At 46.0% G+C, this 16,022-nt stretch overlaps 1 protein-coding gene across 2 annotated transcripts; it reads right to left on the bottom strand.

The window, feature by feature from the left end:
• Window positions 1-5,300: 5,300 nt before the first annotated feature.
• On the bottom strand, window positions 5,301-11,065 carry LOC148341943 (uncharacterized). 2 transcript variants are annotated; one of them, XR_015839715.1, is made up of 5 exons: window positions 10,824-11,065; window positions 10,665-10,732; window positions 5,622-10,544; window positions 5,463-5,530; window positions 5,301-5,342 (listed from the first exon to the last, which is right to left on the bottom strand). XR_015839715.1 is itself a non-coding variant. In XM_088280995.1 (3 exons), exon 3 carries the CDS (start codon window positions 10,065-10,067, stop codon window positions 6,441-6,443), a length of 3,627 nt encoding a protein of 1,208 aa, XP_088137121.1. In that variant the 5' UTR covers window positions 10,068-10,544; window positions 10,665-10,732; window positions 10,824-11,065; the 3' UTR covers window positions 5,538-6,440. The 2 variants fall into 2 exon arrangements, 1 of the variants encoding a protein (XP_088137121.1); XM_088280995.1 differs by lacking the exons at window positions 5,301-5,342; window positions 5,463-5,530 and having other exon boundaries at window positions 5,538-10,544.
• Between the last annotated feature and the right edge of the window lie 4,957 nt (window positions 11,066-16,022).

Raw genomic sequence — 16,022 nt, 5'->3', positions numbered from 1 at the left:
GCTGAGAACATAAACAAACAAAACACAAAGACACGTGGCATGACAAAACACGGATCATGACACCAATATCCTCTTCAGCTCTTTCAAATCACCTGGTGGCGACAACTGCCGTATAGCCTCCACCTTCACTGGGTCTCGCTGGATGCCAGGCCGGTCGATGAGGTGTCCAAGGAATCGCATCTGGCTCTGTTTAATTGAACACTTATCTTTGTTGAGCTTCAGGCCAGCAGTCTTGATGCGTTGCATTACCTTCTCCAAGTTGTCGTCATGCTCCTTCTCAGTAGCCCCGTACACCAGGATGTCATCCATGAAGACCTCAACCCCTTCAAGGCCCTGTAGAGTCTCCATCATCTTTCTCTGGAAGATCTCTGGTGTACTTGTAATTCCAAACGGGAGACGTTTAAAGTTGAAGCGGCCAAAACGAGTGATGAATGTAGTGAGCCTACAGCAGTCTAGATGGAGAGGTATCTGGAAGAACCCGCTGGCTGCATCCAAGGAAGAAAAGACTGTAGCTCCGCTTAATTCCGCTATGATGTCATCAGCTGTGGGCAAAATGTATCGTTCTCGTTTAACAGCCTCATTCAGCCTTTTGAGGTCGACACAGATGCGGGCTTTTCCTGTGCTTTTCTTCAGGACTGGCACCATGGGTGCACATCAGTCAGTGGGCTGTGTAACCCTCTCTATTATGCCATTTTGTTCCATCCTCTGTAACTCTTCTTTCACCTTTTGCAGCATGGGCAGAGGAACACGTCGCGCTGTGTGTACAGCATATGGTTGAGCATTGTCTTTTAATTGTATTCGCACCGGTTCAGTCTTTAAAGTCCCATGTTCACCGTATGCTTGTATGTGGCCTCTGTTGGTCACCAACTTATCTATTCTCCTCACCAGGTTCATTTTCACAGACATTGGCCGGCTGAGGAGGTTATTCACCGTGCAACCACGAATAACATAAACTGCGAGAGGGTAGGTTTTGCCTTTATAGTTAACTGTGCTTTGGATCAGACCTAAGCACTGCAATTCACCACCTCGACTATCAAGCGGAATGTCAGCAGGCTGCAATTGTGTTTTGTGGATTAGCGAGCGATAGGTCTGTTCGCAGATGATGTTCACGTCTCCCCCTGTGTCAATTTTAAATTCTGCTGGTGTAGATCCCAGCAACAACTTCACGGCCCATTGCTGTGAAGTCCCATTTGCTTTTCTCACTGACCCAAGGAAATACGGTTGCTGTTGCTCCGATTGCTCTGTGACTTCACTCACCGCTTTTTTATTGCTACACACTCTGCTCCAATGTCCCACTTTGTTGCACGAGTTACATGTAGATTTCTTAGCAGGACACATTTCATCCTTATTATGCTTGGCTTTCCCACATTTTCCACATTGTCCATAACAGCTCTCCCTCTGCTTGAAGTGTTGCTTGGTGCGATTTTTAAATTTATTGGTCACCTCATGTACCATCCCAGCTGCTTCTCCTTGCATGCTAATTTGGGACGTTACCTCCTCACACTGCCTGACCGTCTCAATTGTCCGCGCCAACGTTAGGTCGTTCATCAGCTGCAGTTAACGTGAAACCTCCTTGTCCAATATTCCCACGACAATCCTGTCGCGAATGTTCTCCTCTCGGGTCGCGCCGAAGTCACAATGTTCGGAGAGCTCGTACAACACCCAAATGAAAGTCTCCGCCTTCTCGCCCGACCGCTGTGTGCGCTAGTGGAAGCATGCGCGTTCATGTATCACATTCCGTCGAAATAGTTGTCGAACTTGCCAAGTACTCGTTCAAAGTCATTTCTGTGTCCATCTTCGGCGAATGTAAACGACTTGTAGATGTCCTCGGACTCGCTACCCATGGCGTATATCAGGCTGCTCACCTGCACCGCGCCCTCTTCTCTGTCGAGTTTCGTGGCGGTCCTGAATCTCACAAATCGCTGCTTTCAGTCCGGCCACTCTCCTGGCTTATCAAAGGGGAAACCCGTCGGAGGATTAAACTTGGCCATTGTTTCGAGTTCACTTCTGACACCATGTAAATGATGGCAACGAGGCTCTTGTCTTGTAACACGTTTTAATGGCGATACCACCCCCCACAACTCCCCACTTGCATGAACAATCTTGCGAGACCCCTGCGAGACAATTGTGACACTCAGTTACCGTAAAGGTGCAACATAGGCGCAAATATAAATTTAGCACCATTACATGACACGCGCCTTCCTGAGAAGGTGAGCCTTGGACGTGGAACGTGGACCGGGCGAAGGAGCAAGGACAACCGATTCAACCTACATTACCCTTGACATAGAAAACCTCCTATAAAATGTGAGGCTGGGCTGAGATCAGCGTGCCATTTTTCGATTGTACTCGTCTGAGTACAGTTTCTCGTGAGATTAAGAAAAAGCCGCCCAGATATCTGTCTTTGTACTATTTCCTGAACTCCAGAAATTGAAGAAACTAAAATATGGAAACTCTAATCAGTTGTTGTTGAGTCTTTATTTGACCCTATTCTTTTTGAGTACAAAAAACGAACACGCATTGGAGTAAGTTTAGCTTTTAAGGTTCATCAACTGAATGATTTTCAATTTCTCTGTGGCTCAACTCCAACAAACTGTCTCTGCGTGGGTTCCACAAAAAGAACAACTCTTCCGGCTTCTCTCTCCTCTAAGGTACAAAACACAGTTTTACGCTTACGATGCAAACTATGCCCCAATTATTAACCAATCAGGAGTCGGAACCTTGGGCTGATTCAGATTGGCTGTTTACTGTCCAATCGCATTTTACAACAGTGCGACGTCCGGGAAGACTCAAACACAGTCGATAGAAGGGTCTACTGCATTCTAATATGCTCCTCTTATTGTTTTTGTAATAATTCAAAATATTTTTTTCTTTTCAAATATCATTGTTTGGTTCAATAACATTGTCCTTTGAGTTCTATATGCTTCTATAAACGTTTTTTGTTTGTTTTATTTATTTATTTATTTATTTTAATAAGCAAACGCCACCGCTCGGAGTTCTGCATTTGCGTCTTTGTCTTCGTCATGGCGCCATGGTAGTTTTTTTTCTAAAAATAAATTTCAAAATATCCATATGCAAACAACTATGGTACATATTGGATACAAAATCTGCATAGTTGAACAAAAAAATTAGGAAAGGAAGAAAAAAAAGAACAATGTGAGGATGAATAATATATGAATATATGAATAATATATTTATTTATGAGTGAAGGATTGTATTACGATTACTGGCATTATTTTAAACACATTCGGGACAGAATGTTGGTTATTAAAGTTAGCAGGTTCATATTTACTGAGTATGTTAAACATTGATTAAACAAGAAGCAGTTATCAAATGAAGCTAGTCATGAGAATGACTGGGGTTGGAGTCCTGATGGTTACTGATCTATTATTATATGATCCTCATATGCTAAATTTAGAGTACTTAGTTTAAATGTGTGAACTTTATTGAAGTCTTCAGTAGTAAGAGAAACTTGCACATGTAGCATTTCCATGACCTACACTCACACTCACAGCACTTCATGGACAAAGATGACGAAGCAGATTCTCCACATTGGCTGTAGAGATGCAAACATATCAAATTGGGCACTGGAGGACTCACACAGACGCTATAAAAAAACACATTCCGAAAGACATAACTATTGGAGATCGGAGCACATGCACATACGCATACACACACACAGACATATACATACACCTGCACATACACTCGCGTGCACACAGACACAGATACATACACCTGCACCTACACATGCACATACACACACATACACTTGCACATACACACGCCCACATGCACACCGACAAGATTACAGAAGAATGCCACCGGAGTGAGAGACGGAGAGACGGCCCGCCACGGTCCGCCGGAGAAGGCCAGCCTTGGCGTGCCAGTCTACGGGACCAGACGGGAATCGACCATCATCAACTACCCAGACGATGACTAACCTGGGGAGGACCTTCCCTTGGACGTGGACCCGTGCCGTGGGAGGGAGCGAGGACGGCCGATTCAACCTACATTACCCTTGACATAAAAAACTCCTATAAAAACTGATGTTGGGTTGAAAGATGGTGCGCATTTCTCGACTGTACTCGCCCGAGTGCAGTTTCTCGTGAGATTAAGAAAAAGCCAACCAGATATCTGTCTTTGTACTATTTCCTGAACTCCTGAAATTGAAGAAACTAAATATCAGAACTCTAATCAGTTGTTGAGTCTTTATTTGACCCTTTTCTTCTTGAGTACAAAAAAACTAACACGCATTGGAGTAAGTTTGGCTTTTAAAGGTGGATTTACTAACTACTTCTCATTTCCACGGTGACTCAAGTCCAACATGACCCAAGGGGTCTTTGGTAGACGAGTCGGCCTTGCAATGGCGTGGTGAGGGAGGCTGGAAAAGGAGCGCTTCCTGAATCTTCTGGAGGTCCGCACTGTGAGGGCGAGAGCAAAGGCAAGACAAGGGAAGTAGTAGTGATGGGTCCAACGACACCGAGGCGTCGATGCGCGCGCCGAGCTTCCAGGGCAAACCCCGTGTCTGTGCGCGTACTGCTTTGAGAAAGTCACGTGACCACTACCAGAATCGTGTCGACACAGCGGTCGCGCGCCAAACTGTGTTCATAAGGAAGCGCATCTGTCAACAGGATGGACGCTCAAAACAAGCATTGAGTTATTGGCGCGTTACTTTGCGTTAAAGATCCGCAAGATGGAAGACGTCACTGTTGATGCGCACTCAGAGGTGCAGCGCTATATGTCAGCAGGACACGTTGCACGTACGGAAGACGCGCTCTTATACTGGAAGTCCATGGAGGCAACGTTCCCTCACCTATTTATATTAGCCACACAGGCGTTGTGCACACCGGCCTCTTCAGTGCCTTGTGAGAGGATCTTCTCAAAGGCGGGGGAAATTGCCTCAAAAAAAGAAATAGACTGAATAACAAAACGCCGGAGAAACTAATTTTTTTGAATAAAAATCTTTAATTACAATGAGTCCATTGTCATTCACAACACTTTTACTTGGGCATTCAGACAGATGTTCTCTTAATTTATCAACTGCGTCTCGAATATCAAAGATTTTTTTTATGAAATTGCGTGTATGTAAAAATAATGTGAAAGCAAATGCCTAATCAGAATCAGAAATCCCTTTGTCATTGTACTCAAGTGTGCAACGAGATTAGAGAGCTCCCCTCTCCAGTGCAATACAACAATAATTCAGTAAATTTATAAATTAGATAAGAAAATAATTAGTGCGATGGAAAGAAATACGAAATAGGATATTTCACTCCCGTCAGATAATCATCACAAGTCTCGAATCTTCTTACACAGCTGACATTTATTAATTTGTCACCGTCAAACTATAAAACATACAAAAAATATAAATATACAACTGCAATATACAATATTTACAAAGATAATGAAAAGAAAGCACAGCAACACCATCAAGTGTAAACATAGTTGTTAGCAGCAAAACATACCTCGATGACTGCACAATAATTCTGAGGGGAATGAGCTTCAAATGCTGGTAGAAAAGTCACTTCAGACACTGACAATTAGAACGGAAAATATTAACCATTGCCACTATAGACACAAAACCAGCAGGATATTAACCTGTAATCTTACAGGGGAAAGTTTACCTTCTTATTCAGCCGACCAAACAGACTCAGCTTGTCAATCATGTCCGACGGCACTTGCCTTGCCACGTAAAGAGCGCATGAGTATGAACAGTGCAACTCTCAAACACGTCCCCGGAGCAACAAACAATATAATTACTTTCCTATTGTTCCATGTACAAACGATTCACAAATAGGAAAAGAAAACTTGCATGACAACTATACACAAATTATCAATAAAGTCAACTTGCCAATTGTTTGATGAATAATAAAATTATAATAAATTAAATGACAAATAATATTTTGGCAGTTAAACTCCCACCAAATCACAACTGCTATGTGATTTACTTTCCTTTCAACACTTGTGGCTTCACTTGTTTTAGGTTTGAGGCCCTTGATTTGCTTAGTGTAACGCTTGAGATAAGCTATAGCTTTGACTGCTCTGTTCCAGTCTGAAAACTTTGACAGACGGTCTAGTAGAGTTCTCTCCTCTTCTGCCTTTGTTGTAAGATCTGTTTCCCTAACAGAATGAAAGGGGCAACAAACCCTAAGGGGTCATAGATGGATGCCACTGTGGATAAAACTCCTCTTCTAGTCAGTGGGTGTTCCTTGACTGTAACTCTGAACTGGAAATCATCAGAAAAAACACACCATTGAACTCCGAGCGCTCTTTCCATAAGCGGTTCTCCTAAAGTCATGTCCTGTTCTTTGACACTTTCTGAACGCTCTTCAACAGGTATTGTATCCATCACCTTCCTGCTATTACAGACAAACTTGTGCAGTTTGAGCTTGCCTGAGCTACAAAGCTGTCGAGCCTCCTTGATGAGCTGAACTGCCTCAGTGTCATCCGAATGTGACACTTACCAATCCATCATCCACATAAAAATTTCGCTGGATGAATTTCACTGTCTCATGGCTAAATTCCTCCTGCCCTTCAGTGGCTAGATGTTTAAGACCAAAATTGGCGCAACCAGTGGAAGAAGCTGCACCGAACAGATGCACTCGCATACGAAAGACTGATGGTGGTGACTCTAGATCCCCATTCTCCCACCAAAAGAATCTCAGATAATCTTGGTCTTCAAGTCTTACATGGAACTGATGAAACATTCGTTCCACGTCGCACATGATAGCGACTGGACCTTTGCAAAATCTACAAAGTACTCCCACCAAAGTGTTTGTGAGTTCTGGCCCGGTGAGAAGGTGGTCATTCAACGCTGTGTTCTGGAACCTCGCTGAGCAATCGAAGACCACACGTATTTTGCCAGGTTTTTGTCGGTGATAGACTCCATGGTGGGGAATATACCACGCTGGCCGGTTTTCCAGTGCTTCTACTGGAACCTTCTCTGCATCACCACGAGTGATAATGTCTTGCATGAAATTCACATAGTCTGAGCAGTACTTCTGATCTCTCTTAAGCCTCTTCTCTAGACTCTTTAAACGCTGCGCAGCATATGACTTGTTATTAGGAAGATTTGGTCTTTCTTGTTTGAACGGGAGGGGCATCTCATAATGACCATCCTGCTTATGTTTGATGCCTTCCTTTAGCTGGGTAAGAAAATTGAGATCCTCTTGAGAGACAAGTGTCTCTTCTTCTACTCTTTCACTAAAGTCGGACTCCAGTACTCTTAGGAAATCTACTGGAGTGAAAACTTCCTTGATCCGAGTATTGCAGACAAAGTGCACTTCACCTTTGAGCTTAACTGCTGGTTTGGGCTTGGGTGTCACTTGTCGTACAATGATGCGGTGACTCAATCCTATAGCATCATCTTCATACTCGCCAAGCTCACCATAGCTCACTATGCTCCAGCCTAAGTCAGTCTTCTGTGCGAATGGCTGGTTCTTTTCTCCACACACAACCGCTCTGGGCATGAGTGCTTGTGGGCAGTTGTAGCCGATCAGTAGACCAATCTCACAATCCATTGGTGGAGCGATACTCTCTGTAAGATGCTCCAAATGAGACCATGCCTTCGCAGTCTCAGGGGTAGGAATGTGTTTCTTATTTGCAGGGATGAACTCACGCGTGTATGTGGTGGGAACTGTTATTCTGTCCATGGAGAATATCCCTCTGACTTGCAGGTCTCTGATTCTTTTACAGTGCACAATCTTCCTTTTCGATGACATTGTTGATAATTTAAGGTTTACTTGTTCTTTGTTGACATCTAGAATATCTGCTATGTCTTCTAAAATGAAAGAAGAGTCACTTTGTGAATCTAAAAGAGCATAAACAAGCACTTCATTACTGGAGTCAGTAGGCGTTGACACATAGACTGGTATTATTGCTGATGTCTGGGTGTTATTGCCATCTTGAACAACTCTGTGGCTGTGCGCTGTCGCTTCAGCAACGTCATCAGTTTTCTGTGTTAATTGTGATTTTGTTTCTTCGCTTGCTTCCTTGTGCTCTTGCGTTGATTCTTGGTATTCTTGAGGGTCTTGGTCTTTCTTTGAGCGATCTGCGTGTAAGCATGTAGGGTGTCGCATAGAACAGGTTTCGCAAACCATTCGTTTTTTACAGTTCTTAGATAAATGGCCAGGTTTCAAGCAGCCAAAACATAGTTTTTCACTCTTGACATATTTTACTCTGTTTTCAACCGGTTCCTTTATGAATTTGCGACACTTGAATATACAATGTCCTGCTTTCTTACAAAACATGCATGTTAATATGATCTTTTCACTAGCGTTTGTTCTGAGCGCATTAGCACCTGCGGAACACTTCTTGTATCCTTCTTCAGTCTGACTCTTGACCTTTCCCCTTTCATGTCCGCCTTGATGTATAGCTTGGTATGATGTAATTGGATTACATGCAATGCTTGCTTCCATTGTCAGAAATGTAACAAAGTAGTTGAAGTTAGGGAACTTGTCATGCTCAAGTTGATATTGAGTAGCTTTACGATTCCACCTGGTGCATAACCAGTCCGGTAGCTTAGCGCTGAGCTTCTGATTTTCTATCCCATCGTTCAGTATACTTAGACTGTCATTTCTCGTCATAGCAGAGTCACAACTATGCAAAAAGTCTACAAATTTCCTCAACTCCCCAGTCTCCTTTGAAGCAATCCTAGGCCAGGAATGTAATTTGTCTCGGAACGCTTTGGCAATTACAAAAGGTTTACCATATCGTTCGTGGAGCAAATCCCATGCTGCTTGATATGCATCATCAGAGTCACTCATGAAGTAGCCTTCTATGCCTTCTTTAGCTCCGCCTCCAACATATTTTTGAAGGAAAAAGAGTTTCTCAGTATTTGGGATATTCTTCCTCTCAATGAGTGTCTGAAAGGATGACTTCCAGTGTCTAAACTTGAGTGGGTCCCCAGTGAAGACAGTGGGCTCTGGGATTGGAAGCCGGTTAGCTGATATGGCCTCAGCCAAAACCTTCACAAGGTCCTTTGTGTCATCTTGTGGAGAGTTACTTTGAGATATCGCTGAAGTTATATATGGATGTTGGGTATAATAATGCACAGGGTTTGCGTGCTTGACTTCTTGCTCCACGTTGGGCGATTCAGAGTGCTTAGATTTGAATCCTTGGTCTGAAATTAACTCAGTTTCATCGTAGACTTGAAGCTTTGCTTTAGCAGCATTTAGTCGTTTTAGCTCTTCTAAACGCTCTAGTTGTCTTTTTAAGTCATCAACCGACTTCTGCCTTGATGCATTTTCTTCTTGCTGTTTCTTTAGGAGAACAGCTTCACGGTTCTGTTCCTCTAGTTTACGTTCTGCGTCTTCCTTCTCAACTTGGAGCCGGCGGGATAGTGCGTCTGCTTCTTGTGCTGCAACTATCGACTTATTTTCAGCTTCAAGTGCTAGCAATCTCTCTCGATGTTGTTCTTGCTCAGACATTATTTGTAACACAGCTTTAGTTGCTGCATACTCAGCAGCAGCTTCCTTTCTTTTGGCTTCAGACTGAGTTGAGTGAACACTATCGCCCTTTGTGAATGACCTTATAGTATCGCAGATTGTGGTTGCAAAAACAGAGGGTGCATCAGGCCACATTAGTTCTTCCTTATTTCCTGAAATTTGAGATTGCGCATTTCCTACTACTTGATTGGATATGGACACACAGTTGTCCATCCTGCGGCGTACTTCATGTGGGGGGCTGTCTAGCTTTCGGTATTCATCATACACTTGATTCAATTCAGAGAGTTCTGTTTGAATATTGCTGATATGCTTCTGAAGCACATCACTAGAATCCTGATGAATCACAGATTTTTTTGCTACCTTAATTAAAGCCTTCCAGTACTCATAACTTCTATCAAAGCGACGTAGTATATCTTCCGTTTTTACACGGTGAAGTTCTTTACCCTTCTCCGTAAGAGTACGCTCTCTTTCACTTCTACGTGGTAGATCTGCAACGTGCTCAGTAACATTCTTAGGCTGCTTTACCTCATCTAAATTATCAAGCTCAGATTCTTCCTCTGAGTCAAGTGGCTGCTTAGACCCTTCTATATCTAAAGGCTGTTCTGTCTGTTCTACTTGTGACATTTTTACACTTGATTGACGCTTGTTCTTTAACACACAAATTACATAAACTTTGTCCACATGTGTTCTTATTTCTTATGGAAAACAATAATGCACGCTACACACAGTCCCTTATTGTTATCTGCTCCTTTGTGTCACCTTTAGAGCACAAACTAAAGTGCTTTGTCTTATGGACTCAAATTGAGCGAGCAACAGGTGAACTGATGTGTCCAGGCTTATCTGAGTTCCAAGCTTTGATCTGTCGCCGTCCTCCTTCGTTGAGCACGTGCGAGCAGAATGCGCAGACGATCGCTTCTTCATCCAACGCAGACGAGTTTCACGTCTTCATCCAACGCAGACGAGTTGACTTCTCCATCCAACGCAGTCGAGTTTGACTTTTCCATCCAACGAATCGAGTTTGACTATCACTCCCGTCAGATAATCATCACAAGTCTCGAATCTTCTTACACAGCTGACATTTATTAATTTGTCACCGTCAAACTATAAAACATACAAAAAATATAAATATACAACTGCAATATACAATATTTACAAAGATAATGAAAAGAAAGCACAGCAACACCATCAAGTGTAAACATAGTTGTTAGCAGCAAAACATACCTCGATGACTGCACAATAATTCTGAGGGGAATGAGCTTCAAATGCTGGTAGAAAAGTCACTTCAGACACTGACAATTAGAACGGAAAATATTAACCATTGCCACTATAGACACAAAACCAGCAGGATATTAACCTGTAATCTTACAGGGGAAAGTTTACCTTCTTATTCAGCCGACCAAACAGACTCAGCTTGTCAATCATGTCCGACGGCACTTGCCTTGCCACGTAAAGAGCGCATGAGTATGAACAGTGCAACTCTCAAACACGTCCCCGGAGCAACAAACAATATAATTACTTTCCTATTGTTCCATGTACAAACGATTCACAAATAGGAAAAGAAAACTTGCATGACAACTATACACAAATTATCAATAAAGTCAACTTGCCAATTGTTTGATGAATAATAAAATTATAATAAATTAAATGACAAATAATATTTTGGCAGTTAAAGGATATATAAAAACACATCACGTCGCTAATCAATGGAATTGGATAAAATTAGTTTGACAGATCAGTGTCAGATGACCCTGTCAAATGTTTCCTGCAAGTCCACCAGGTGTCAGTATTCAGCAACACAGTGTCATCACAGTGTCAATACATTGTGTCACTGTGTCGAAACGATACAGGATGCCTCATCTACCCATCACTAGGAAGTAGATATTCAAAATACTTAATAGTGAGGACTGTAGTGTAAGCCGAGGTACCACTTTGAGAGCGGGAATCATCTGGCACCTGCATGATGGTCTGACTGGCTCTTAAACAGTGTTGATTGAGGATCGCATGTAGGTGCGAATGTGTGGCCTCTGGAAAGAGCCACGCCCAGCCGGATATGTGAAGCCCTCCAAGACAGACAAGGTGGAGCACAGGAACCAGTCCCCGCCAAAATAAAACACCACAGGGGGGGGTAACCTACTCAAATCATCTACTTCCTGTTTGCCCAAACAGTGCCTAAATGGTTGCAAAATGTGTGTAGTAATTAATGTGGGGCTATATTTGCAAGATTCCAATATTAAAAAAAATAATATTGTGAGAGAAAATGTCTTAATATTACAATTCTCAAGTTCATTACAGATTAATTGTCATGTTCTGTATTGGTTGGTTTTGGTTTAGTATTTAGTTTCATGTTTTGTCCTTATGATCCTGTGTCTTCTGTCTGTCAAGTCTATTGTGTCCACCTGTGTTCATTTACCCAAGCCCTTGTGTTAACCAATCAGGTCCTTCCAACCCTCCGTGTCTTGTCCAAACGCTCCTCGTTGTCTGGTTACTTTGTTTGTATTTAGTTCCCTGGTTGCTTTCATTTCTTGTTGGTCCATTGTCGCTTGTCCCTGTCGCTGTCGTTGTTGTCTGATGTTCATGTCCCTGGTTTCATACCTGTCTCGCCGTCAAGATTAGTTTTGTCAAATTGTTGTGTTTTGTTCATGCCTGTTGTTTTGTACTTTTTGATATTTTAGTTTTTCCAAGTTCTTGGCTTGCCTTTTATTTTTGTTTAATGAATACCCTTTAAGTTTCCCACTCCTCGCTTCCCTGCGTTTGGGTCCTACTCAACCTCCACCACAACATGACAGAAAGGACAAACCAACAATGGACCCAGCAGGAAGCCCATGCCGACGAGTTCGCCGTCGCCGCTCTAGCTGGTACCCCCCTCAGCCTGCAGACCAACCCAAACCCTTCACGTGCTTTTTATTCCACGCCTGTTTCTCCCGTTTCGTCTAGTTTTGACTCACAGCACCCAGCCATTTCACCTCCCCACATTTTTGTAGATTCTGATTTTGAAGATGATTTTGAATACATTTACAACCTTTTAGATTCCCAGTGCGACACGGATTTTGTTAGGCCCAGTCAGCTTCCTACCCCCTATCACATTTGTTACCTTTTTCTTTTGATTCCTTTGAGTCTAGCCCATCAGACCTTTACTCGGGCACACGTTTGGCCATCTATCCCGGACCTCCTCCGCGGGGTGGTCAACGACGACGCCCAAGTAAAAAAACTGACACCAGTCATCGGAACACCCGCTTTTCACACCCTGAGGCACATTCTTCACAGCCACTTTGTTCACCTCGTCCACTATCATTTTCTGCACCTTGTCCCGTTCCACCCACATTTTGTAGACCACGTTCATCAGCACCGGTAGTCTCGGTCCCTCGTTTCCCTCGGGTCTCTCGTTCCCCTAAATCCCTATGACGGCAGACTGATTGGGATGAGGCCCACGGGCCGGCTCCTCATCAGTGGTAGCCCCCAGAGCCGTCTCCTCGCCAGCTGCAGCCCCCAGAACCCTCTCCTCACCAGCTGCAGCCCCCAGAGTTGTCTCCTCGCCAGCTGCAATCCCCAGACCCATCTCCAGCCCCCAGAGCCATCTCCTCGCCAGCTGCAGTCTGCCGTTCCGGCTCCTCGCCAGCTGCGGTCTCCCGTTCCGGCTCCTCGCCAACTGTAGTCTCCGGTTCCGGCTCCTCGGCAGCTGCAGCCTCCAGTGCCGGCTCCTCGGCAGCTGCAGCCTCCCGTTTCCGCTCTTTGCCAGCTGCAGGCTCCCGTTCCGGCCCGTCGCCAGCTGCAGCTTCCCGTGCCGACTCCTCACCAGACTGCAGCCTCCAGTGCCGGCTCCTCGCCAGCTGCCGCCCCCAGTGCCGGCTCCTCGCCAGCTGCAGCCTCCCGTGCTGGCTCCTCGCCAGCTGCAGCCTCCTGTGCCGGCTCCTCGCCAGCTGCAGCTTCCCGTGCCGACTCCTCACCAGACTGCAGCCTCCAGTGCTGGCTCCACGCCAGCTGCAGCCCCCAGTGCCGGCTCCTCGCCAGCTGCCGCTCCCGGTGCCGGCTCCTCGCCACCTGCCGCTCCCGGTGCCGGCTCCTCGCCAGCTGCCGCCCCCGGTGCCGGCTCCTCCCCAGCTGCCGCCCCCGGTGCCGGCTCCTCGCCAGCTGCAGCCTCCTGTGCCGGCTCCTCGCCAGATGCAGTCCCCAGTGCCGGCTCCTCGCCAGCTGCAGTCCCCAGTGCCGGCTCCACGCCAGCTGCCGCCCCCGGTGCCGGCTCCTCCCCAGCTGCCGCCCCCGGTGCCGGCTCCTCGCCAGCTGCAGCCTCCTGTGCCGGCTCCTCGCCAGATGCAGTCCCCAGTGCCGGCTCCTCGCCAGCTGCAGTCCCCAGTGCCGGCTCCACGCCAGCTGCAGTCCCCAGTGCCGGCTCCACGCCAGCTGCAGCCCCCAGTAGCGGCTCCACGCCAGCTGCAGCTTCCCGTTCCGGCTCCTCGCCAGCTGCAGCCTCCCGTGCCGGTTCCTTGCCAGCTGCAGCCTCCTGTGCCGGCTCTTCGCCAGCTTCAGCCCCCAGTGCCGGCTCACCACCAGCTGCAGATTCCCGTTCTGGCTCCTTGCCAGCTGCAGCTTCCCATGCCGGCTCCTCGCCAGCTGCAGCTTCCCATGCTGGCTCCTCGCCAGCTGCAGCTTCCCGTTCCGGCACCTCGCCAGCTGTAGCTTCCCGTGCTGGCTCCTCGCCAGCTGCCGCCTCCCGTGCCGGCTCGTCTCCTGCTGCCGCCCCTAGTGCCGGCCTCTCGCCTGCTGCCGCCCCTAGTGCTGGCCCCTCACCCCTAGTGCCAGCCCCTCGCCAGCTCCTCAAGCTCCTTCTCCGGCGGTCGTCCTTTGTCCGTCCAAGTCCCTGTTCTGGCCGCGTACGTCCTGCCTCCGCTCCAAGTCCCTGTTCCGGCGACGCACTACCTTCGGCCGCTTCAAGTCTCTGCCTCGGTGGCGCCCGACCCGCCGCGTCTCTCGTCTCAGCCTCGGCGCAGCGCGACCCGCCGCCGCCTTTCGTCTCTGCCTCGGCGGGGCCTAACCCGCAGCCGCCTCTCGTCTCTGCCTTGCACTCCAGGTGGCTGCCATGGCTTCCTCTGGACTTAGTGGTCTGGCCTCCCGGACGCCCACCTGACTGGCCACGGCTAGACTCGCTGGTCTGGCCTCCCGGACGCCCGCCTGACCGACCTTGATTGCATCCCGCCTCCTGGCCCCCCTTCCGCCCACCCTGTTTTTGGACAATTTTCTTTTCTTTGTTTTTGTCATGTCTAGGATCTGTTCCTTGAAGAAGGGGGGAGGTACTGTCATGTTCTGTATTGGTTGGTTTTGGTTTAGTTTTCAGTTTCAAGTTTTGTCCTTATGTTCCTGTGTCTTCTGTCTCGTCAAGTCTATTGTGTCCACCTGTGTTCATTTACCCAAGCCCTTCTGTTAGTCAATCAGGTCCTTCCAACCCTCTGTGTCTTGTCCAGGTGCTCCTTGTTGTCTTGTTACTTTGTTTGTATTTAGTTCCCTGGTTGCTTTCACTTCTTGTTGGTCCATTGTCGCTTGTCCCTGTCGCGGTTGTCTAATGTTCATGTCCCTGGTTTCATACCTGTCTCGCAGTCAAGTTTAGTTTTGTTGTGTTTTGTTCATGCTAGTTGTTTTGTACTTTTTGATATTTTAGTTTTTCCAAGTTCTTGGCTTGCCTTTTGTTTTTGTTAAAGAAATACCCTTTAAGTTTCCCACTCCTCGCTTCCCTGCGTTTGGGTCCTCCTCAACCTCCATCGCAACGTGATTAATATTGCAAATGAAAATGCACTTTATGAACAAGTTGTAATTAATTTATATTCATTAAAAAGAGAATCATTACACCAGAACATTGTTTTTCAAAATTTTAATAATAAAAGAAAATTATGGAATTTATGATGGAAAAATAACACCTGTTACTTTCTCGCCTCCAACCTTCAGCAGCTGATGTCACAAGCTATGAACACAATATTCGGAACACCTTTCGACCAGTTGGACCACCAGTCTGGGCCGAAGTTAAACTCAAGAATCTGAGGAATCATGGTACGTTCACCTATCATGAATTTAAAACAAGACAAGTATTTCTTACATTACATTCCACATCCCTTTTTTCCTCACTGGATTGAAATTGATTCAATGTTTCTCTTATTCCCACCTACTGTGTAGTAATAATAATAATAATAATAATATTCCCTTTATTAGTCCCACAATGGGGAAATTCGAGATTCGAACCCAGGTCTCCTGGGGAGACTGGGCCCTGAACGCGGCGCCTTAGACCACTCGGCCATCCTGGAGCTCGTACCAAGAATAGATCAAAAATGTTGCCGTTGTCTTCCGTTCTCCATTTCAGCATGAGGTCTACGGCGTCTATGGAGGCAGACCGAGATGAAGCGGCCTCAAAAAGACTCTTGAATGCTTCAAATAATTGTGCCTGAGAGAGGAAAAGAAGTATGATGGATTTAAATCTTTATTTTCAGATCTCTTACTGCTTGTAAACAAGTAAAGAGACTATGCATGCACAAGTAATAAGTGGGATGCCGCAGGAGTCTGTCTGTGGACCACTTTTTCGGCGCGACATCTGTTCCT

Source organism: Idiotropiscis lumnitzeri, chromosome 2, assembly GCF_059441095.1.
Source record: "Idiotropiscis lumnitzeri isolate Australia: NSW breed Sydney's pygmy pipehorse chromosome 2, RoL_Ilum_1.0, whole genome shotgun sequence".
In the NCBI taxonomy this organism is placed as follows: domain Eukaryota; kingdom Metazoa; phylum Chordata; class Actinopteri; order Syngnathiformes; family Syngnathidae; genus Idiotropiscis; species Idiotropiscis lumnitzeri.
This window is presented reverse-complemented; position numbering and strand designations above follow the sequence as displayed.